This window comes from Hylobates moloch, unplaced genomic scaffold, assembly GCF_009828535.3.
Source record: "Hylobates moloch isolate HMO894 unplaced genomic scaffold, HMol_V3 SCAFFOLD_15, whole genome shotgun sequence".
NCBI lineage: Eukaryota > Metazoa > Chordata > Mammalia > Primates > Hylobatidae > Hylobates > Hylobates moloch.
This window is the reverse complement of record NW_026652290.1, coordinates 77472814-77497571: the sequence shown is the minus strand read 5'-3', so window position 1 is coordinate 77497571 and position 24758 is coordinate 77472814. Positions and strand designations below refer to the sequence as shown.

The window sequence follows — 24758 nt, the reverse complement described above, 5'->3', positions numbered from 1 at the left end:
TTGCACACTTGGTTTGTGCTCTACACTCCGCATGAATGATCTAATTTCATCTGTACACAACTGCTAATGCTCACAGACAAGAACAAGGAGGCTCAGAAAAGGAAAGTTATTCACTCAAGGACACTGAGTGGATGGAAGGAAGGAGGATTGGCTTCCACTGTGCCTCCTCACCTCCTGGGAGTGGCTCACAGAACAGTCACGATCACTGTCACTCTGGCACTCAGACAAGCTGGTTGTGTAGGCAAGGTGTGTGAAGTCCTCACTTACAGCCAAGTGAGATAATACACAGAGATGTATGTATGTATGTATGTATTTATTTATTTATTTATTTTGAGACCGATTATCCTCTGTCATCCAGGCTGGAGTGCAGTGGTGCAGTCATGGCTCACTGCAGCCTCAACCTCCCAGGCCCGAGCAATCCTCCCACGTCAGCCCCCCAAGTAGCTCGGACTACAGGCACACGCCACCACCTCCAGCTAATTTTTTATTTTTCATTTTTTACTTTTTTTTCGGAGATGGAGTCTTGCTCTGTCGCCAGGCTGGAGTACAGTGGTGTGATCTCAGCTCACTGCAACCTCCACCTCTCGAGTTCAAGCAATTCTCCTGCCTCAGCCTCCCAAGTAGCTGGGACTACAGGCATGCACCACCTTGCCTGGCTAAGTTTTGTATTTTTAGTAGAGATGGGGTTTCACATTGTTAGCCAGGCTGGTCTCGAACTCCTGACCTCAGGCAATCCACCTGCCTCAGCCTCCCAAAGTGCTGGAATTACAGGCATAAGCCACTGCACCTGGCCTATTTTTCTATTTTTATTTCTTTTGAGATGGAGTCTTGCTCTGTTGCCTATGCTGGAGTGCAGCAGCACGATCTCAACTCACTGCCACCTCTGCCTCCCGGGTTCATGTGATTCTCCTGCCTCAGCCTCCTGAATAGCTGGGACTACAGGCATGTGCCACCATGCCTGGCTAATTTTTGTATTTTTCATAGAGATGGGGTTTTGCCATGTTGGCCAGGCTGGTCTCAAACTCCTAGACTCAAGTGATCCTCCTACCTTGACCTCCCAAAGTGCAGGGAGTACAGGTGTGAGCCACTGTGCCCTGCCTACACAGAGATTTAGAAAGCTAAAGGGACTCACCCAAACTCACACACTTGGTAAGTGGCAGAGTTGGGTCTTCTGTCTGTAAATCTACCACACCAAACGACTCAACTGGCAGCATTTTCTCAGCAGCATCTTTGCAGGAACCTTGTGGTCAATTCCTCCTGCAGGGGTGAGTGGCAGCCTGCAGAGAGTTCTGTGAGTCGAGTCTTTCAACATATGGATGGATCCTTGTTTTTTACTGTGGCAAAGAAAGGTGTGAGATATTTGTCTTTCATCAGCTACAAACTACACTGTTGGTCAGGCACCTTCAATGGGAGATGTTTTTCCCCCAGTTCTTTCTGGGGTGACTTGAAGTGTGGGCAGGATCCAGGAGGTGGAGAGAGAGAGGTCTTTGAAGGGGTGGAGGTGGGCTGCTGACACTGAAAAGCTCTCAGCTGATTGACTCACCTGCACGTGACTGTGTAGGGAATGTCTGGCCCAAGGAGGCTTCCTGAAATGTATCTATCATCTCTTCATTTAGCTCATTTTGTGGGTTTCAGAATCCCTCATGGAAGGTCCAATTAAAATCTTGGAAGAAACCTGGGCTCTGTAGATTGTCCTCAGTGGAGCAACTAAGAGCTGAGTACAGTAAAATGAAAGGCAAGACAAAGTCATTTCCTGGGTTAGGATAATTAGAATTTGAGTCACCTTCCTGTGTAAAAGGAAACAAACATTCTGGTGGTCTTCATCAGGGAAAGAGAAATGTTTTATCAAATAAAGTGTAATCCTGGCAGTTAGCTTCAACTGAGGCTTGAAGAGAGGCCCAGGGTGTTTAATCTTCTGACATTTTCCCTATACCTCTTTTATGACACTTTTCACTTTTTGCTAAGTTATTTATATCATAGCCTTTATAGTTAATTTTTGCTTCTAGATTATATATTTCCGCTTCTACTTCTGTGGACAACTTGCAGCAGTTTGTGCATAGTATGTATTCAATAAATGATAAAATATAAATACATGGATGAATTAGTGAATGGATGGATAGGTGAGTGAATGGATGGATGAGTGGATGGATGGGTGGATGGGTGGGTGGATGGGTGGGTGGGTGGATGGATGGATGGATGGATGGATGGATGGATAAATGGATGGATGGATGGGTGGATGAGTGGATGGATGGATGAGTGGATGGATGGATGGATGAGTAGATGGATGGATGGATACATGGATGGATGGATGAGTAGATGGATGGATGGATGGATGGATACATGGATGGATGGATGGATGGATGGATACATGGATGGATGGATGGATGGAAGGATGAGTGGATGGATGGATGGATGGATGGTTGGATGGGCCCTGGTAGTCATGTTCACATCAGAAAAGTTGAACTTGTGGGAGAGGAGGCAAAAAGAGGAAGTGATAGTCACTGAATGTGTGTGCTAGACAGTATGTCTGGCACTTTATAATCATTTTAGTTAATCCTCACAACAATGCAGTAAAGTAGATTGCTTGTTTCCCCATTTCAAGATGTTGAAACTGATTCTCAGAGAGGTTAAAGAATTTGCTTAATGGGACCCTCATCGACATCAGTCTGAATAGAAAGACCTACCAGACTCTTAAAGTCAGCCTAGCACCAAGTAGACACTAAAACATTGATTTTTGTGATGTTGTTTCCCAGAAACATTGAGTCAGAAAGCATGTGGATGCAGGCTTAAAGTGGAACAGGCTCGGCCATGACTGAGCATCTGCAGGAGGAGCTGAGGAAAGAGCTGGCCTCCCCAAGGCCTGGGTGGCTCAACAGTCAGCCTCCGAAGCCCATTCCCCTCCTCAACTGGAGAGGAGTTTGAGGACAGTTGTGGTTGAACCCCCAGCAAAACTATTCCATAACGCCGTGTGCTGGGGCAGGTGGGGCCTAGGCCAAGGCCATTTGGCCCTGCCTGCTGTGGCTCTTCTCCCCTCCCATGTCTTCCAGCCTTGCCTCCCCCGCAGGCTGCAGATGACACCCTTCTCAGTGCTTATTCTGGAATGTAAGAGCTGAGAGCAGGAGCTACCTGGGGGTTGAGGGGTGGGCAGGCTTTAGAGAAGGGGAGAGAAGAGGCCTCATTGTGGGAGCTGGGGGCTCCCAGGAGCCACATTTGCCAGGCTTGGCTTCAAGCTGACATCACTATCAGAGAAGACAGGTCTGGGGAGTGAGAGGACCCAGGAGTTCAGGAGCCCAGACTGTCATTCAGTTTTGGAAGCCGAATCCCCAGCACAATTGTGGTCCACCTTGCTGGCAGCATCCTGGTTCCCAAAGCCTGTCAGCCCGGGGCTGTTGGCCTCTCTCTCACGAAGCCTTGTCTAGGTGACTTGGGAGGTGAGGCCCCTGTTGATCAGCCCCCTTCCTGATGGAACAAGCCACCCTAACCGCTCTGTCCTCTCAGGTCAGGCTTCTGACAAGCCACAATGTGGGTGAGCCTTTGTGCACTGCCTGCCCACCTCTCACCAGGAGCCCTCTCTCCCCATGGCCTCGAGGTACCAGTGAGGCTTATTTCTGTCTCAGCCTGGCCATAAGCAGACCTCCGCAAGAGTTCCGTTACCAGTCATTTGCATTGTAGTATAAGTGGAAACCACAGAATCGCCTTCCTCCCCAGTTATTTATACTTCAAGTCATATTGTAGAGAGAAAATTTCTGTCAGCAAAAATCTCAGGAATCCTCCTCATTTCTATTTGTATGGCTTTCAGTCGTTGACATGATTTTTTCACATATGTCATCTTCTGGGGATGGATTGGTATAACCCTGCTTCACTTGCTTCCCTGTGGGAGGCTCACTTGCTTCCTGACAGGCTCTGGAAGAACTAGGCAGTCTGATACATGGTTGTGCAAGAACCCTTGAGGGGGCCTTGGGTTGGGTGCTTGGGCCCTGGAACTCATCCCTAAGATGGAGGGCTGAGATCACCCCTTCCCATCCATCAGGGAGTCGACAAGGTGGAGAAGAAACTTCTTGTGAGCTTGCAATGACTTGTGGCACTTGCATCGGACCTTGGAGTTCCCTGGGGAGAGGCACTCTTGGGTATGACACTGTATAGTGCCACCTGTGTGCCATTTGACCCAGTTTGGCTCTGGATCCTTGAGCAAGAAGGCTACAGGAAAGAAAGACAGCCAGGCCCACTTTTTGGGACACTATTAGGGGCTGTAGCATTGGTGGGGAGAAAATTCCCCCAACCCCCAAAAGAGCTGAAAATGAGACATGCGTGGACGGGTGAAAGTGGAGTGTGGTCAACAGTGTGGTTACAGAGGTGTATGCCGGGGCCAGTCCCACTTGCCAGGGAGACTCACGAAGCAGAAGGGTTGGGGCACAATGTGGCTTCCATAGGCACACCAAGCCACCTGGAGAGTGCATCAGCCCCTTGGGTACCCCCAAGAGGAAGGAGGTTGGGTCTTTGGGTCTGGGAACTTTGGTGCTTGTTATGCTGGGAAGGGCAGGGAGTCAAGACCAGCTGTGGCTTCCACTGCTCCTCTTGTCCACTTTGGTTACTGGCCTCTGTTGGCATGAACTGAGGAGGCAGAGGCTACCTACAGACGAGGAACTGTGTGGAGTGCGAGTGTATGCAGTAAAGGGTTAGCTTAGCTGACTTGAGGTACTCGCACCCATATTCCGAAGAAAAGACTGGCCCTCAGCCTGAGCCTCAGAAATAATCTCTAAGCCCTTAGAATGCCCTGCTTTGTATTCAAAGAGTATCTTTGAATGCCGAACTTAGAACTACTCTAGAAAATGTATGCTAACAATGCAATTTATGATGAACACTTGTCTTTGTTCCCCTGGGGCCCTGGGCCACACTGTATCAGTTTGAGCCCTAGAGGGATAGAAAATGAGAAACTAAAATCAGTCATGCAGGTGCTCCAGGCCTATGTGACCAACCACCAATAAAAACCCTGAACATCAAGGCTCAAGTGAGCAATACAGCTAGTCCCAACTTACAATGGTTCAACTTGTGAGTTTTGCACTCTACAATGGGTTTATTGGGACATAACCCAGTGGAGGAGGATCTGTACTTCATTCACATGTGTTGTCACATCATTATTGGGAGAATTAAGCACTGTCCATGTGAATCCACTGGGAGAGGATAACTGGAATCTTGCACGTGGCTTCTCCTGGATTCTGCTCTGTACAGCTTTTTCCCTTGTTGATTTTAATCTGTATTCTTTCACTGTAGTAATCTACAACTATAAGCAGAATAGCTTTTCTGAGTTGTGTGAGTCTTTCTAGTGAATCATTGAATCCCAGGTGGTCTTGGGGACCTCTAACAAAAGATATCTGGAGCTGAACTTCCTGTTGTTTCAAAGGTCCTATAGCAGGCTGTCTTACCAACTTTCAGCATCAAGAAGCTGGTGGGGAGTGGATTTGTTTAAAAGTGAAACTGGGGAGAGAGATGAAGTGGGGGGAAGATGCCCTGAAATCTCACCTTAAAGGCAGCCTCTGATTAGCCTGAGGGTTTTTCCTCGAATACTCTCTAGGTGCAAGTATTTGAGACAGGTGATGTGCTGGTCACTTTATTCTCAGCTGCTTGTGGCCTAGCCCTAACATGGGCACTGGAAATGATGGGGGTAGGGGTTGATGATGGAGAAATGGGGAGTAAAGGGATTTAAAACTTTAAAAAATTGAGCTGTTTCCATGATTTGTCTCTTTTGATTCTCACAAAACCTTTATGAAATATGTGCTGGCATTTTAAGCTCCACTTAGAAAAGCAATCTTCAACAAGGTGATGACTTGTCCAAAGGAAGACATGCTGGCCCTTGTTCCTTGGGAGATTTTGTGCTCCCAGGGGAAATCATAAGCCCTCAGGAGCAATGATGAGAACAGCTATAGAGCAGCAAGTGATCAGGTGTGTATCAGTCAGGATAGGCAAGGCTAAGCTGCAGTAATAAATAATTACTGGTGGAAAAAGTCAAGCAGTCTTCACTTTTTGCTGTGGTCCCAGCAAATCTGCTTCCAATCCAGGCTTCTCCCATATAAAAAGCCTCCTTTGTGTACAGTGAGTGAACTAGAGCAGGGAGGAGATACCAGTGGAGCTTGGCTTGCTCCTTCTGTGGCCAGCTGGCTTGTTTTACCACTGCCTTTGGGGGACAGTGGCAGCTGTGGCAAATCTCTCTGGAGTTTCTCTAGCAGGCGCGAAGCACCTAAAGCACATGGGTGCAGGAGCAACCAGGCCTGCACCCATAGACATGGTACAGAGAGGAGCAGGGGAAGCCTGCTGCCTGCAGACTTCAGGAGGAGAGAGGTAGGGGTGGCGCAGGAGAGAGGGCCTTAATGCCTTCAGGGAAAGGAGTCAAAGAGGAATACCCAGGAGACAACTAGACTTTAGAATTCTTGGGGCCAGAAGCTTGATAGCTTGATTCCACCTCTAGTGCTTTCTTTTAGATTTCTTTCTTTCTCTTTCTTTCTTTCTTTCTTTCTTTCTTTCTTTCTTTCTTTCTTTCTTTCTTTCTTTCTTTCTTTTCTTTCTTTCTTTCTTCTCTTTCTTTCTTTCTTTTCTTTCTTTCTCTTTCTTTTTTGCTCTCTCTCTCTCTCTCTCTTTCTCTCTCTCTCTAATTCCTTATTAGGGAGGGCGAGGGTGAGGATATGTGGGGTGGGGAGAAGCGAACATTCCAAGTTTCTAAAACAGTGACTCTCTTGGACTCTCTAGCCAGTAGAAACCTCCCTCCCACTCTCTTGCCCCAAGCTCTGGTGCTTAGAAGAGAATCAAGGGAAGTTGGAACCCAGAAGAGGGAGACAGATTGAGGGACTGCTGTGAAATGTTGGGGTGTTTGGTGAATAATATTAGAAGTTGGGCTGGCAGAGACCCTGTCACATAAACATTAAATCAACACTGGAGACTGAGCATTTGTTAGAAATGTAAGCGGGAATGGCAGAAAACTTGTTTTTAAGGGAAAGCATGTTAGGGCTTATGTTCAGCCTCCATCCTCTGAAGGCAAAAGTTAGCAAAGTCGATTTATGGCATTGCCTTTTCCGGGAACTTTATCTCGTTTGGTGGGGTTCCCATCTCTATCTCCCAGGAGCCAAGACTTTCCCCTCCCTCTGCTCCAGCAGAAGCCAGTCTCAGGCAAGGCTCCCTGTACCTCATTTACACTCTGGTGTGAATATGTTATTGTACCCTTTCTCCTGGAGGTGTCTGCATTCCAAGACTGAACTTTTCTGTGAAAGTCCCTGTCACTGTGAAAGGCAGTTCAGCCCCCAGGGATTGAAAAAGGAAATCATTTTGGGTAAAGGGACAGTTAGTCCAAATTTTTTCAGTTGCAAGTAAACCTAACTCAGCCGGTAGGCAAAGGGGGAAATTGCTGGTTTGAACTGGTGGGAAGAAAGCTGAGGAAACTCCTACACTTGGGGGAAGAACTGCAGGTGCCTGGCTGCAGGGAATGCAGCTGGGGCTCAGGACCAGGCAGCTGCCCTGCCTCTACTTCCTTTGGCACAGTGGCCTCCTTCTCCCTTCAAGTAGGCAGATGCTCCCTGTGGCAGAGGACAGCAGCTCATTGGCAGCCCAGCAGGGAGGATGTGGTAGACAGGCACTCAGCATCTCTTCTACCCTCCTTCTAGAGGGCTATCCTGTACCGTTGAGGCTAAAAGACTGAAAACCACATTTCCCAGCCTCTCTTGCAGCTACCAATCTGGATGAGATTTAGATTCTACACATTAGATGCACTTTAGCAAGATTTTCAAAAGCAGATTGGAGAAGGAGCCCATGCTTCTGCTGGTTTTTTTGCTGGCAAGTGAGGGGTTCTGTTTTTCCTGGAGTGGCTTTATCATGGTGGCATCTGAAAAAGGTTATTTCTTGATCAGAGAGACAGCAACCCCCTCAGTGACCTGGTTCTGTGGGTGTGTCTCTCCTGAGAGTTAATCCCAGAGCTCAACCTAGAGCTCAACCCTAGAGTCTCTTAAGGCTTCCCAGGGGTGGGGGTGCATTTAACAGTCCAAGCTGAAGAGAAAATAAAGGCCATTAAAGACCAAACATTGAGCACTGAGTGAAAAAGTTTTATTGCCAAACAGGAAATCTGATTCAGGCCAGGGTCTTGGAAGGTTGTTCAGGATGAGATGGGGAAGGAGAAATGGGGTAGGTCTTTGAAAACCAACAAATTGCAAATTCTCTGTCCCATAGCAGGAAACCACAGTCTCTGAGTGATGTCAGCTGGCTGCCAACACGTCAGTTGTATCAGCATTAGCTGGCTGAAGGTGGCCTGCTGTGTGCAGATGGTACCTGGCACAGGATTGCGGTGTCCAGGTGTCTCTCCTTAGCACATAAGACCCTGTCTGAGGACTGTGGCATGACGTGCTGGAGTCACGATTCTGTCACCCAGTCAGGTCATCAGTGTCAGAGAGCTAGGTGGCCAGGTTGGAGTTGATGGCCAATGATAGGTATTTTTCTGCTTAAATCAGCTGGACTGGATTCTATTGCATTAACTTGACCCTGACTCATGCCGCCAGGCCTAATTTATAAACCAAAACAAGAAAGGGCTACTCCACCCCCTCCAATTTGTGTAAGGCCAGGGGACCTCCCCCCCACTCCCCAACCTGAGGCATGGACCCTCCCTTAGATCAATGGCTGTATCTCTGAGAATGCTGAACCGTGATTAATCCAGCCTTGATGGGGAGGCAGCAGGAACTGTAGGCATTCTCACTTCACACCCATCCCAATCCCCTCCCCCTTGCTGTCCTCTTGTACAGAGGACTGAAAGCACAACACTCTCCCCCTCTTTCCCTTATAGGTGGTGATGATCATGTGACTCTCTTCTGGTCAATGAGATGCAGCAGAAAGTCCTAGGAAGGCCTAGGAAAAGTCCTGTTGGGAGAGAACATTTTTTACCTTCTCCCTGCTACTTCTTGCTACTAGTACCATGGACATGAGCCTTGGAGGGGTAGCTACCATCTGGCACCTGGGGTGGCAAGCCAACATGGAAAGGATGGCAGAGAGGGAAGGAGGAGCCAGCCTTACCGATGTCATCACTGTCACTGCGCTAGCCCCAGACCACCTGCTCCAGAGTTCTGATTATGGTAATGAAATAAACCTTGATTTTTATTCCTTAAAACTACCCTTCAATGGGTTTTCTGTTCATTACAGTTGAATGCTTTCATAACTGATACAGGAGGGACCCTATGATTGGCAGTTCCACTAGACTGCATGGAGATGGGTGGAGTTATCCAAAAGAACAGAGATAGTGTCCCTAGAAGAAGGGGACAGGAAAGCATCCTGGGTACACAAAAGTCAAGGCTCCAGGATCTGCCCTGGGGGCTATCTCAACACCCCTACACTCTCACTGCAGGTAGTTGGTCAGCTATGAATATAACCAACTCTCGTGGTTTATCTCTGTTCAGTGGAACATAGCAGCACTGTGACCTGCCCACGAGAAGATGGATTTTTAGAACTTATCTTAGAGCAGTTTTAGGTAGAGAAGCAGACAAGATGGCGTATGGGAGAAACAGATCTATTAACCCTGGTATTAATATTAACTGGCTGCCCAGAATAAATGAAGAATAGCTTATTCTTTGCCATGTTGAAGATAGAAAAGGAATGAAGGGCTGGAGAAGTAGAGCTGGGCGAAGCACAGAGCAGCCCAGTGCTTGGCATGGGACTCAGATCTGAAGCAGCCTCTCCGGACTTCTCTGAGCCTGCCCCCGGTGGTATGACTGTGATATCCCTGCTTCTATAGTTGCCAACCAACATGTCCTAGCTCTCAGACTATAGAGGGCCGGATTCATGTCTCATTGACTGTGTAATCTCCATGTGGCCCAGTACAGAGCATGCACACAGTAGGTTCTCACATATGTTTGTTGAGTGAATGAACACAATACCAAAAGAATGGACAGGACAGAGCTGTGGGCTAGCAGGAAGGACATCTGGCTTTTGCTTGAATTAGCTAGTGAATTGCTGTGTGGCCTCCTTACTGAGCCTCATTTCCCTCTGTCTGCAGAGTCAAGCAAATCTTCCATTTTTTGTTCCCCTGCTGCCAGAGCATGGCAGAGTAAATGTGTGAGTTGAAGGGAGCAACCTCATGAGGTTTTGCTTTGTGTCTTAATTACAGCCATTTGTGGAATTAGGCTTTTAATATAAATATTTGTGTGCCTGCGTCTGCATATATGTATTTGGACCAATGCTCTCGTGTGTGCAAATATATGTATTCCAAAGAAATCTGTCCAGAACCCCAGCATCTGTGGTGTCTGTGGTGGGAGGGGCTTCCATATTACAGAGAGATGCCCACAGTGCATGACGTTACCCGTACAGGTGTGACATCACAGAGTAACCAAATGCTTTTGCCCTGGGGGTGGGAGAGGGATGGGTGCACGGTGAACAGCAGGTGGGGGTCTTTCCATAGGGGATGAGGAAGACAAGGCCACTTGGAGGCAGAAGAGACCACAGTGGGGCATGATGGTTGGGGAAGGCCTTTTACTTCTGCCGCTTAAGGATGCCCTGGAGTTCAGGCTTTCGGATCCCAGAGCTCTCATTAGAGCAGCCCTATGTTGTAGACTTTTCTGCAGTGACAGAAATGTTCTATATCTGTGCTATCCAATATGGTAGCCACGAGTTACATGTGGCTATTGAACGCTTGAAATGGGGTTAGTGCAATTGATGAGCTGAAAATTTAATTTAAATTCACTTACATTTAAATAGCTGTGTGTGGCTTGTGGCTACCTATTGGACTGTGCAATTCTGGAGAATGGTACTTTACTTGTCCTTGGGGAAGCAGAAACAAATGAAAACGAGGATCTGGAGCTCATGAAGGTTCTTACGGGGTGGGGTATGTGTGTTGAAGCTGCACCTTCAGCAGGAACCTGGCCAGTCCTTAGTGGAGGATGTTTCCTTCCATCCTGCATCCAGATGGCTGGTCCTGCTCCTCCCAGTCCATGGAGAAAAAATAATTGAACAAACTGTCTAAGCTGGGTCAGGTACTCTGCAGATGTTTGCTGAGTATCATTCTTGATGGAAATCCCCGTGGAACTCCTACATTTTCTCCTCTCCTCTCCTTCCTTTCAGAACCTCAGAGTGACAGAGCCAAAAGACCAGTGCCTCATTTTGCTGACATGGAAAAGGAAACTTCGTGGGGGAAAGAGATCTGCTTGCAGTCGGCCAGAGACAGAACCGGGGCAGCGGTGAGCTCTCATGACCTGGTGTCTGTTGCCTTCTGGTTAAGTTTTTCATTTGTAATTCTACAAACATCCCTTCTGTAAGCATTTCTCTCAAAATGGAGTAGGAAGCTCTCAAAAATGGACCAGAAAGGGGTCAGGAATGTAACTTTCTCTGCCCAGATTCCAGGACTCACAGTGAGAAAGCGCCTTCTGGGAACTTCACAATGGCTAAAGTGTGCTAATGGGATGATGTGCCCTTGTACACCCACTGCCTCTGAACTCTGCTTTGCATTGCTGAGCAAACTACATTTCCCAGGATTCCTTGTTGGATTCCTTCCAAACAGGTTTACCACTGGGAGAGCCTGTTGGTGGGGGAGGGCAGGAAGAGGGAGGAAAGAGGAAGGGACTCACTTCCTGTTTCCAGCTGAAGTCTAAATCAATCCAGTAACAACAGGTAGCTATCATACTACCCTCATTGTCACCCCTCAGAGGTCCCACTACAGCTGCATAATGTCCCCTCAGTGACCTGAACATGAGATGAACAACACTGTTCTTGGGAGTACCAGCCTCGCTTGGTACATGGCCACTTTGAATAAAAGGTACCTTTTCCGGATTATCTTGCAGCTATATTAGGTCATGTGACAAAGTTCTGGCCAATGGCAAGGGAACACAAGTGATGTGTACAGATAGAAGTGTCTGATACTACATAGATTATGCTTGCACTCACTCTTAAGAGAGAGACATGAACTTTTACCCACAGAAGCCAGTATTATTTTGAACCTCTGTTAGAGTGGCTTGAATCTGTATCCTAATTAGTATCCCTAATGTGTGACCCATGAAAATTAGCCAGGCAGCACCAGTTCCAAAGAAGCTCACACTCCCCTGAGGCTGCTTCTGCCAAGGTCACTGATATTTCCCTTTGCTAAATCTCGTGGGTGTTTTCTTCAGTCCTTGTCTTAATCACTCAGTGGCACTTGGCACTCATTCCTTATTGAAGCCCTTGTTTCCCTTGGCTCTGTGGCATCCCATGCTCTTGGTTTTCTCCCACATCTCTGACCCTCTTTCCTTAGTCTTTTTTCTTCTTCCTCCTGTCCCTTAAATGCTGGTTGTGATCCTCTTTTTATCTCATTCTACACACTCACAGCCTGAGTAATTCACACCATCTTGATGCTGAGAACTTCCAAAATGTTGGTCTAGCCTGGATCATTGTTATGAGCTCTAGACTCACAATGCCAATTGCTTGGTGGAAACCCCTCCCCCATGGTTATCTCATGGGTCCCTCAAGTCCAACTTCTCCTTCACTGAACTAATCACCTCTTCTGTTCCTCTTCCTGGGTTCCCAGGCTCAGTGGTGGCACCACTGTCTACCTGGCTGCTTAGCCTGAGACCTGGCTCCGTCCCAATTCCTCTCTCTCAGTCTTATCATCCCCATCCAGGCAAATCATTGATTCTGTGGACCTACTCTTCTGGGTGTCCCTCAAATCTCTCCACGTCTCTCTGTTCTCACTAGCACTACCTTGGTCCACCCTGCCATCTGCTTTCCTCCTCCACTCCTGCATTCTGAGTCATTTTCGGCAGCACATGCATCCTTAAAACCCCTCCACTGGCTTGCCAATGTCCTCAGGATTAGGCGAAAAGTCTTTGCTTTGTTTTACAAGGCCCTTTGCTATCTGGCCCCCCCATTACCTCCCTTGCTCTGCATGCTCCAGTCCTGCAGAACTACACACAGTTCCCCCAACAAGCCCCTGCTCTGCTCTCCCCACACACTGCTCCTCTGCCTGGGCCACTCTTCCTGCTCCTTGTCAGCAGGCTTGCTGCTCTTAGGCTCAGCATGGACAGCTGCTTCTGAGAGCCTTCTCTGCCTACCCAGGCTGGGTGGCTGCCTCTCTTTGGTGTGCCCATGGCAGCCCAGAATGTCTGGTGGACAGGGAGCCCTCAGCAGGCTGTACTGCAGTGCCCTGCCCCCATCAGCTTCCAGGAGCCTGGAGTCCACGGACAGCAAGGGCCGTCCTGTCTTTCTCACCCTTGTCTCTCCAGCCCCTAACACTGGGGATGCCTGACCCCAAACTAGACGAGTTACTTGACCTGTCTGACCCAAGACAAAATGGGAGGAAAGTGCTAAATTTCCAAGATTGGCCAGGGGATTAAATAAGATAAATATGCAAGTCTCTTATCCAGGGGCCTGGCTTGGTAAATATAAAGTTCTTTTTTCTTTTCTTCTTTTTTCTTTTTTTTTCTTTCTTTTCGAGACAGGGTCTTACTCTGTCACCAAGGCTGGAGTGCAGTGGCATGATCATGGCTCAATGAAACATCGATTTCCTGGGCTCAGGCGATCCTTCCACCTCAGCCCCCTGAGTCTCTGGGACTACAGGTGTGCACCACCATAACTGGCTAATTTTTTGTATTTTTAGTAAAGACAGGGTTTTGACATGTTGCCTAGGCTGGTCTCGAACTCCTAGGCTAAAGTGATCCACTTGTCTCAGCCTCCCAAAGTGCTGGGATTATAGGCATGAGCCACCATGCCCAGCTAAAAGTTCCTTTTTAAAATCTGCTTGTTAGATACACTCATAGAAAGGTAACTGGCCACAGAAGGGAGAGGAATGGTAGTCCATCCAGGGATCACTGGAGTGTCATATGAAATGTTATAGGAATCACAAGCCTTAGAACTTGAAAGGAACCCAAGGATCATCTAGGCTACTTCATGCAGGTAAAACAGCCACCTGTGCCCATCACATAGCTGGGGCACAGCTGGAGACCCCAACAGAGAGGAGAGCTGATGGGTGACCAGAACTCAGGCCTCTCCACCATGGCAGCCTAGCTAATGGGTCTTGGCTGGAAGCTAACAGGAAGGCCTCTTTCCAGAAACACTGTAAGCCAGTGTTTCTCAGATTGCTGGGTGTAATTCATAGGCAGATCATGAAATCAGTTCAATAGCTTTGACCAACATTAACCCATTTATGCCTAGTGTTCCCTTATTGGAACACTAAGTCTGTGAGAGTTATTTACATCCTACTGCTTAAGGTCATCGCCAAGATCTGATTTTTTACACAAAAAATTTGCAACCTCCAGCATAAATGGGTTAAAATAAAACTAAACAATACCAGAATGAAAAATAGTGCGTGATCTGTACAGTATAGTTGTACAAAACTTCTTGTTTTATCATTTGATGTCATGAAAGTCCCTGCTGTAGATAAAAGATGGAGCTCGTGCTTTTGAGTGGTCATGCTCAACAGGGTGGGGAGCCCAGGGGAGTGGGGAGTGATTGTGTAGACAGAGGTGGGTGGGGCCAGTGTGAGCCTCATTTCTAGGGAAAATTGAAGGAAATCTGGAGGGGGCTGTAGAGGGGAGAGAAGGCCTCAGTAGAGTTTGCCCTATTATTAGGGCAAGTAAGCTCCTTTTGAAAAGAAGGGGTTTGTAAAGGCAACTGGGCAAAAGCAATCTGCTGGAAGAACTTCATCCCCAGCTGACACTGTGGGAAGGACCCCATGCAGAAGCAATAGGGCAACCTGGTCCCATATCCTCATGAAATGTCTCTTATAATTGTGACATCTTGCAATTGTGGAGGACTTTACACTTTTCAGAGTTCCTAGCCCCTCATTTATTTCTCATAAGACCACTGGGAGGTGGGGGGATGGTATCATTATCCCACTTTAGAGATGGGGAAACAGGATTGGAGTGAGCTAAATGACTGCCAGATCCAAAACTAGAATTCAGACCTCCTAGTTTCTAAGTGGACGCTCTTTCTACACCACCATAATGTGAGTGTTCTGTGTTTACAGAGTGTATTCAAGTCTATGACTGCCCATTAGAATCCCCCAAAAAAATTCCAGGGCTGGCCTGAGTTGCTCCTTAGACCAATGAAATCAGACTCCTGGGAGTATGGCCCAGGCCATACTTTAAAGCTCCATTTGGAGAGCCTCGTGCACAGCCAGGTTGGGGCCATCTCCCAGTCCCCCAGCCTTGGCCCAGCCTGGCCAAGCTGCCCAGGAGGTCCCTTGGTGCCCTGGGCTCTGTTTCACTGTTGTTTTGTAGAGTAACTTCCCAGTGATGCTGCCACTGCCCCATCCTAACAGCTGAAGTCCCCCAGGCCCTCCTGAGAGGAGGTGTGAACTGGAAGATGGGGAGGCAGGCGGCTCTGACAGACAGAAAGCAAACAGCTCAGAGGGGTGGCAGGCTGCATTTTATTCATCGTTAATTTAAACACCCTTCAAGTCCTCTCTTGGAATGCTGCTCAGAAAAATAGATGTATTGTTTGAGAAACCCTGCAGGCTTGTCCCGCATGCTCTAGCCCCCTCCTGAGAGAACAGATAGCATAAAAAATGATTTGTAAAGCAAAGGGGAGCTTCCTTAGGGAAGAAGGGGAAAGGGAAGAGGGTCTGGGGCCAGGTCCGAGTGCAGAAATCCTCAATGCATGAGACTAGCGTGGAAGGTGTAGCAATTATGCTCTGGGGTGCCTGAAAGTGCCAGAGCTGCTCCAGGGGCAAGAGTCCAGGCCCCAAGTCCATGCTGATGAGCCCACCCTGGGGGTCAGGAAAGGCCTTAGCAGGCCCTCCCTCCCTCCCTCTCCACCCTACAAAGTGAGGAGCCTTCAGAGTCACCACGAGCACATTATACAACAATACAACAACCCTGCAACAGATGAAGCCCCAGCACCTCTTCTGGACTCAGAAGTGCCCTAGGCTGGCTGTCTGGCTGTGCGTTCCAGACAGTGTGCATGTGGAATTGTGCTTTTTAAGAATGTAAAAAGTTACAGTAAGATCGAACCACAGGGCCCGTCGCTCCTATGGTCTCCGCCTGACTGGGCTGCCGTCTGCCTCAGTTCCCCAGAAGCTTCTCCTTTGGCCATGAGGGCTCAGTCACCCCTCACCCCAGAGCCCACAGGAAGAGGGGGTCTGCTGGGAGGCCAGTCTGAAGGACGGAGGATCCTGGGTCAATTTAGCAGCTATTTTCCAGGGTTTGGCTTGGGTTTGGATGCTGGCTTCTGTGTGAAACCTGAATACATGCAAATTGTACATAAAACTCCCCCAAGGCAGAGAGGGATTTTCCAGGCCCTGGTACATCTCTAGAGAGTTAAAAATGGGAAATCTTTCTTCTTAAAGTGGCCCAGACAGACATTTCCTTGGGGAAAAGGGTTAGTAGCTCTTTGTAAGGCTGGTGTGTATATATGTGTGTATATATATACATATATGCATGATGCTGTGCAAATGCCTAGGGCTGTCTGGCATTTTCAACAAAATGAGAGCCTGAGATTGCCTAAGCCTTCTGATGCCTTCTCCAGGCCTGTTGGCACTGCTTCATTCAGAGGACACAAAGGCCTGACCACTTGGCTTTAGCAAGCTAGGACACCCAGGGTGGCTTCTTTATGTTTCTGCTCAGCTCTGAGAAGGCTGCTCGCCAAGACTCTGGCTTCTATGTGGCCACAGCCATATGGCGAGGGCTTCATGGAGCTCATCCCACCTTTAAGGGAGCCACACAGCACCAGCATGATGGGTAAGTCCAGGCCTAAGGTTAGGAAGCAACTCCTGGAGCGTGAGGAAGTTGTAGGCTACAGTGAGCTACCAGTGGTGGGCAAACTGGAGACCCCCAAGACAGTGAGAGAGGCCACAGCATCTGAGGGAATGGAGCTCTTTCTTGGCCTGAGGTTCAGAAGAACCTGCACCAAAGAAAGGCATCCCTATCAATGTCACTGTTCCTGAAATGATGGGAGAACCACATCCCTGCTTCAGGGAAGCAGCCCCTGGCGTCTGGGGCGCTGAGCCCTTTGGCCTGAGATGAAGGATGATGGTGTGACGTATCATGGCAGTGTGACTGAGACTGGGTTGGGGGATGGGGACAGGGGAACATAGGCAAAAATACACATGTGCCACTGGATCCTGAGCTGCCATTGTACCTTGGAGGACTGGCGTTTCTCTGGGAAGTTGGGAGGTGGGAAGGGGAAGGGTCTCATTTTCCTGCCCTTTGAAACCATGCTTACGATTCCTTTAGAAGATTGCTCAAGCTGCCTCCAATTGCCTCTTTCCAAAACCAAAGCATAATAAAACAAGTAAAAACAGCTGAGGCTGCAGCATAAGCAACTTAGGATAGAGTCTAGGAAGCACTGCCAACAGAGAAGACTGCCAAGAAACGTTTCAAGTTTTTCTTCTCTGGAGGTGGGTCCTGGTGCCTCCCGTGGAGACCAGGATTCTCTGTAGTCCTGCACGCTGGGCGGGGGATTGCCTGGAGGTTTCTTTAGGCCTGTCTAGCTCACACAGTCTTGATGCCTGGGTTTTAGGCTGCTGTACTGTTGCTGGGGCTCACTTCCTGTGGGTAGGCTGTTATTTTGCCCGCAGATCAAGTCCTCACTGTCTAGATGCCTCTATCATGGGGATCTCTTCTTCCCTCTCTGGATGGCTCTGATCCCCAAGTTATTTCCTGTTGCCTAGGTAACACCTCTCATTGGATGCCTTTTAATCCTTCCCTTTTTTAAAGGGATAAACATGGATTTTATTTCTAGGTCCTGTCAGAGGGCCCTGCCCTAGAAAACATGTGCCCCGCTGAGTGGACAATCCCTTTACTGTGACCGCAACCATAGCTTGGATGGGGGGCACTCATTGGGCTGGCCTGACAGTCACAGTGAATCCTGAAAGCATGGTTTTCACAGGAGCCCACCCTTCATGATTTAGCAAGACTGACCTGTCTCCTGGCCAGCGCTGCTTCACTGGCTTCACCCCAGATTAGGGCCTGTGTTTAAAAACCAATCCCAACTCACATCAGAAATTACCCAAAATAGCTGGAGAGTCACTGAGATCTCAGGTAAGCTTTCCCTTCCTGCCATGAACTAGAAGGGGAAAGAAGAGTTTGACATTCAAGTTTGACTCTAATGCTGCGTGCGTGAGCGCATGCGTGCATGTTTGTGTGTGTGTGTGTTCCAGGCACATTTGCCAGGGAGAGAGATTTCACAGCATGGCTCGAGCTGGAGGCGGTGAGGCGGTGCTTTTCTAAGACTTCCTATCAGAAGCTGTGCATACTGGTGGGTCACGCCGTGCCTGTATAAACTCTGGCACCTGTCCTTGCCCTCATCATAGATGAGAAAAATGGGCAGAGAGAGTGTTCGTTTACAGCCCCAGACCACCATCCTTTCAATGAAGCCTGGGTATCTGGCCTTCCTCCAGGTCAGGGACCCCCTGTGCTGCAGAAGGCAAGTCTGGGAGAATCTGTCCCTTAGCCTGAGAGCAAAACTGTAATCCTAACATTACTTCCATCCACCAGTTTCACCAGCTCCCTCCTTCCTGCCTTCGTCTGCCTCCAATAGGCTGTGCATGGAGAAAACAAATCCTCTTGATAAACAATATTTAGAAAGGGATTCTATCTTTCCTGACCCCAAACACATCATGGCCTCTGGAGCCGAATACCCTGACATTTGCAAGATGGCTTCTTTTGGATTCCTGGTGCTGCAGGCCCTGGTTCCCAAGGACGCAGCTGGCAGAGCTGCCTCCTTCAGAGGAGGAGGAGGAGAAGCTGGAGGGCTGCGCCCGGCAACCCCATGATCTCTTAAAGGGGGAAAAGTTGAACTGATCAACAGTAGTTAAGAAAAAAAAAAATCCAGACCAACAAAGAAATATCTTGTCTGAGAATACCCAGATATTCCTGGTTAATACTGAAAAGCACTGCTGCGGATGAGCTTGTGAAAGGAAGGAAGGTTGGGGGATTCAAGATCTGCCCATCCGAGCCTGGAGATCAGCCAGCTAAAGCCCAGCAGGGCTCCTGCAGCCTCAGCGCTCCCCTCCTCACAGGTGCCCTGGACCGCCCACCATTAGAAGTAGTTGCCCTGTGCTCTGTGCTAAATGGACTAACTCTGAGCTGAGAAAGGCCAGCTAAGCCCCTCACCACTGCAATTTCCAAATCTGGGGGAAATGCCACAGTCCGCAAGTTGGTGCTATGTTTCATCTCATTGCATAATACTACACCATTCTCTGTGTGTAGTGGCTGTTCTATATATATACATCGGGAGGCAACATATGGCTGTCCCTACCCCCACCTGTCAAAACTGTGACTATATCACTTCTGACGACCAGAAGGAAGCTGCTAGGCTGGGCCAGGATTCTAAATGCTGAGGAGGTAATTCAGAGCCACGAAAAGTTGCACCATATGCTTTGGGGTTGCCGGCTGCTTCTGTGCATGGGGACGGGGTTTAGTGCCAGTCTGCAAAACCCTCCTCGCTGCGGTATGCCCTGGGTGGGGGCCTGGGGGGCCACGTTTTCTCTCCCTGAAGGAGAATCTGCTGGGGACCACAGTTCTCCAAGAGGGGACTCACAAGGAACACAGGCGTCCCCAAAACCTGCCCTTGATAACATCAGGCCTGGCCAAATAGTATTTCTTTAAAAAAATTTTTTTTGTTTCATTTTATTGGATAAAGATTAAGAAAGCGCCAGCAGTGACTGAGAGAAGGGAAGCAAACCACGCCCGGCGGCCCCGCGGCCTGGAGAGGGTCCCCAGCGCGGGCGGACAGGCCGTCTACCTGGAGGCGCTGGTCTCGGCCAGCCGGTTGTTCATGATGCCCAGCGCGCCCACGCCGCCCGAGAAGCCGTTCTGGCGCGTGTTGACGCACACGCTGCGCGGGTAGCCGTTGGCCGTCTCCGACAGCTGCTTCTGCAGCAGCGCCAGCGACACCTTGTTGGAGGCCGTGAGGTCGCGCATGGAGATGAGCTCGCCCGAGAGGCGGCGGCCCTCGGCGTCGCTGTCGCGGGCCGCGGGCTCGGCGCCGAGCGCGGCCAGGCGGCGGCGCAGCCGGGAGCCCGGGGTGATGGCATTGCGCCGGGCCAGGGGCGCGCCGGGCGCCGGGCAGCAGCGCGCGCAGCAGCGGCAGCTCAGCTTGCGCAGCATCCAGTTGAGCACCTGCTTGATGAGGATGGAGATGACGTTGAAGAGCGAGTAAATGCAGCACACGCCGAGCAGGATGAAGAGGAAGTTGCCCAGGCGGTAGAGCCCCTGGTTCCGGTAGGCGGCGTGCTGGCTGCTCACCAGGTCCCCGAAGCCGATGGTGCTGAAGGTGACGAAGCAGAAGTAGAGCGAGTCCACGTAGTCCCAGCCCTCCACGCTGGTGTACATGGCCGAGGCGCAGCACGACAGCAGCACGGCGAACAGGCCCAGGATGAGCAGCACGTGGTACACCGAGGGCTTCCAGCCCGCCAGGCTGTCCGCCTCCGAGAGCGCGGAGCCGCGGCGGAAGGTGGCGGGCAGCAGGCCGCTGCGGCGCAGCTGGCGCTCCCGGCAGGCGCGCATGATGAAGGCCAGCAGCGAGATGATGCGCTCCAGGAAGAGGTTGAAGAACAGGATGGTCCCGGCGCAGCCGAACAGCCCGTAGGCGATGAGGAAGGCCTTCCCGCCCACCGTCGCGGGGGTGGTCATGCCGAAACCTGTGGAGACAGGGCAGGGTCAGCGCGGTCCTGGCCGCGCAGGTGGTCCTCACTGGGCAGGGCACGGGGGTGGGGTGCGGGGACGGGGGCATGCAGGTGCTTGCGCGGCTCCTATCTCGAGTGGCACCACTCAGGTGGAGGAAAAACAGCACTTAGTCATTTCTCTCCCTTGGTGGCACTTAATAGGGTTCCTGATCTTGGCAGCCCCTAAACTGATGGAGGAGACATGGCCCTTCATCTTGGGGACCTATAAACCCAAGTGGGTGGGGCAGGTAGTCACTAGGAAGGACCCACCATGACACAAAAAATAGAAACCACTCCTGCACAGGTGCAAACCACTGAGATACCCACAAAGCCAACAAGGGACACCTGCTCTCCCACTCCTCCAAATTGTTTTTTAAAAACCGTCATCTTTATTTTAGTTCATAAATACATTAATATACTAGTCTAGGTGAGTTTTGTTGAGTGAATTACAAATATTTACATTAGAAATCAAAACCAGCATAGATCTCTTCAAAGATATCTAGCTTCTTATGTGCTTGTGCACTTTTTATACCAGTCTTGTTACTTGGAAACTCCACTGCCTACTTGAGAATAGTGAAAAAAGCCAAGTAATCTTAGTGCTGTGACTAATTTTCACTTTGCAGGCACTTCGAAAAGGCCTTTGGTCAAAGGACCATATTTTCTTTTTTGGGAGGACAGGTTCTTTGTCACTCAGGCTGGATGCAGTGGTACAATCATAGCTCACTGCAGCCTTAAACTCCTGGGCTCAAGTGATCCTCCCACCTCAGCCTCCCAAGTGATAGAGCTACAGGTGTATGCCACCATGTCCAGTGAATTCTTTGTTATTTTTTCTAGCGGCGGAGAAAGGACCATATTTTTCTAGTCTGCCAACATTTCATGCCTCTGGAATTGGGCCTAAGGCCAGGTGGGTAGTCTGTCACTTCCCTAGTTCTTACAGTGTGAATATGGGGTGACAAGACAATGTGCATTTCAAATCAATTCCCAGATGACTCCAAAGTCTTACATACTAGAATAGCAGACTTTTCTGTTTAAAGGGCAGTTTTTAAAGAGTTGTCATATGTGCCCAATTTTTTTTCCCAAGTGTGCCATAGATTTTCGGTCCCTCCTTGTTATTAAAAAAAAATCAGTTTACCAACTCTGCCTACTAACTAAAGGACCCCAAAATTAAGTATCAATGCTCAAAAGTCAACTGCAGCTCCTCTTCTTTCCTCAAGTTATTTGGAATTGTGAATGAATCCGAGCTGAACAACTGTTGACTATGAGTCTTTCTCCAAAAGCCTGGTTTTTAAATGTAACCCATAGTACACCTGGGCAGGGAGCCTTGTTAGGGAAGCATTCCATAGGGCTTTGCCTTAATTGGGATTGTTCACTCTGGGACCAGGTAGAGTGTAACCAGGTAGCTAGAGTTAGTGGTCTCTGAAAAGAGCTTTGTGAGGCTGACAAAAGGATTGTTTGAGAGTAGTCCACCCACACCCTTCAGAGACTGAGCATGGCTCTGCCATTGGGTGCCGGCTCCTTCTCAACCAAGGATCACCATCAATCATCCTTGCCCACACTTGTGGCCAAAGAAAGGCTCTGGCCCAGCTGGGTCCTGTGCTGCTGGTATATCTAAAATTGCTTTGTTCTGAGAGGTCTACACAACTGCGTATTGCTTCAGGCCCTTATCTTTGTTAACTTACCACTTGTTCAAAGCACAGGCTTTAAGGGTGTCTTTATCAATTGATTTCTGCAGAAGGTGTGGCTGCCTGCCGGTGTGCTCGCCCATGCCATCCAGGGCAGTGCAGAGTGGCAGCTCTGCCTCTCGACTGAGCTCCCTGCCCAGTGCTGGCTGTGATCTGTGGGACCCGTGGTTGCCTGACTCTGGTTATGGGAGAGGGTTTCATCTCTTGGTGGAAAGATTCACTTACTGCTTGGAGTCTGAGCTGAAAAAATGGATCATTTGTCTGAGCAGGACCATGATACCATTCAGCAACTCTGGCAGTGATCAGGGGCATCCCTGTTTAATTTGTGTCCTATGGCAGAAGGGCTACCTGTGCCCTGCCAGTGGGGTGGGGCCAGCCCTGGGAAAGTGGGGAAGAGTTTGTCCTATGTGGCTTACTAGTTTCTTAAACAGACTATAGGAAATTTTTCTTGTAATACTTTCAGTGTACATTCCTTAAGCCTATGTGCTAACATTCATTTTCTAGACTGTCTGAAGGAAATGCCCAGTTGCCCGAGTGTGGTGTTTATCTTATACTTAATGACTCAGGTTAGGGGAAAATCTTATGATGTTACCCACGTTGAGGAAGATGGATTATGTCCCTAGATTTACAGAAAGTGAAAAAAACCAAAATAGCTGTGTAACCAAGAACTTGATAGAGAGATTTTGCTACATTTTAAAGCCACACTCAAGTTATTGAGTTTATAAAGAAATCAACTCTGAATTTACATGGCTATAAGTGGAGTGGGAGTATATGTGTATATTTATAAAACGTTTTGGACCAATAACCTAAATGTCTAACAACACAACTAAATGACTGTCTATTCATAAAAAGGAAAACTATACAGCAATTAAAAAGCATGAACCATAGCTACTTGCAACAACACTGATAAATCTCACAAAAAGAATGTGGAACAAAATAAGCTGGACACAAAATAATACATTCTGCATTATTCCATTAATATAAAATTCAAAATCAGACCAAACTACAGCCTTTTTTAGGGATGCATGCATGGTTGGCAAAATTATAAGGGAAAGCAAGGAAGTAATTTTGATAAAAGTCAGAAGTGGGATTTCCTCTAGAGTATGGCAGGGGATAGTAGCTGAGAGGGGACATAGGGGACCTCTGGGGTGCTACAAATGTTTTTGTTGACCTGGGTGGTAGTTACATGTGTGTTAGCTGTATAATAATTTGTAAAATTGTATGTTTTGTGAGTTTTTTTGTACTCACAGTGAGAAAAAAAATTTTTAATTTCTAGACTGTTAGAACTCTCAGATACCCAATTCTGACATACCCCTCACTGTAAAGGTGAGGGAGTAGGGGCTGAGGGGCTGTGACCTGCGTCTCGGGGACAGACTCCCACCTCTTTGTCCTGGTTTCAAGCCTGGTACATAGACCAGTATACAGAACACTGCGTCTACTCACTGAGGGAAAACAAAATCTCTTATAGAAGGATAACTCTGTTAAATTCCTAAGGAAATTGAAAATCTTGGGCCTGGAAAACCAATACTTTGTCTAACTAAGAAAACGTTGAATTGGATTTTTCAGCTAAAGCCTCAAAGCTGAGAACAGTATGTGTACATTTCTCCCCATTCTAAAGAGAAGTTCCAGACACATCCATGCTGGACTTAATAAAACAGCAAAACAGGTCTGGGGCTAGCAACCCCCCACACCCCCACCTCCAGGCTGTCCGGAAAGGCTGGGGATTGATGGGATCGTCCATCAATTGGGAAGTTGTTGTGGGGAGCTGTTGTGGCAGTGGGGAGTGCTGTGGATTCTTTCACTCACCCCCAGGCCAGGGGATGGTTGGAACAGGGAAGGTCAAGAGGACTTATGGAGCTTCAGCAAGAGAAGAGCCCGGCAGCTCACTTCCTAGCTGGCTGGGCACAGCCGCTCACAGGCCCACCCAGAGTGGAGCATGGTGAGAGTTCTGGGAGAACCCAGCAGTGTCCCCTGGAGTCCAGAGCTGTGCTGGAGAGTTCTCTGGGTGGGAGGCTGACTGGGGCAGCCCCCACAGGCAGGGGAGGAAGAGGGCAGTCACAGGAGCCATCTGCACTTCGAGGGCTTGCTGCATCAGGAGATGTGAGGGTGACCTGGGTCACCAGAGGGTGACAAGTGGATACTGGAAGGAAGAGATCTGAAGAGACTGCTCAAGAGGGCTGCCTGCTGGAGCAAGGGGGCCCTAGCAAGAAGAGGCTGAGGGGCAGAGGGCTGGGGGCAGCATGAGAGGGAGTCACAGGAGGAAAGATGGAGAGGGCAGTGCGCACTCAGGGAATGAGGCAGGGAGTGGTCCCTGTGCAGGGCTCCCAAGGACCCATAAATAGGCACCATGAAAGCACATATGCCTGTTCTAACAGGAAGCCTTGCAGCCCCACCAGCAAAAGTTAAGAAGGAATGATAGTGGCTCTAGTGATGTAAGATCACCCCCATGACCCATCCACTGCGGGTCCCCTGAGTCATGTGTCAGC

At 49.0% G+C, this 24758-nt stretch overlaps 2 protein-coding genes across 3 annotated transcripts in view; one reads left to right on the top strand and one right to left on the bottom strand.

Moving 5' to 3' along the window:
• MSH2 (mutS homolog 2) overlaps window positions 1-24758 on the top strand; it is a 305392-nt gene that overhangs the window by 87122 nt on the left and 193512 nt on the right. For both annotated transcript variants that reach the window (XM_058428244.1, XM_058428245.1), the window contains exon 14: window positions 11080-11195. In XM_058428244.1, coding sequence (XP_058284227.1) covers window positions 11080-11195 — 116 coding nt within the window. The remainder of the gene's footprint in view (window positions 1-11079; window positions 11196-24758) is intronic.
• The window catches only part of KCNK12 (potassium two pore domain channel subfamily K member 12), a 60505-nt gene continuing 46938 nt past the window's right edge, over window positions 11192-24758 (bottom strand). Inside the window, exon 2 of the mRNA XM_032176554.2 lies at window positions 11192-20566. Within this exon, the coding sequence (XP_032032445.1) occupies window positions 19665-20566 (902 nt within the window). The 3' untranslated portion in view covers window positions 11192-19664. The remainder of the gene's footprint in view (window positions 20567-24758) is intronic.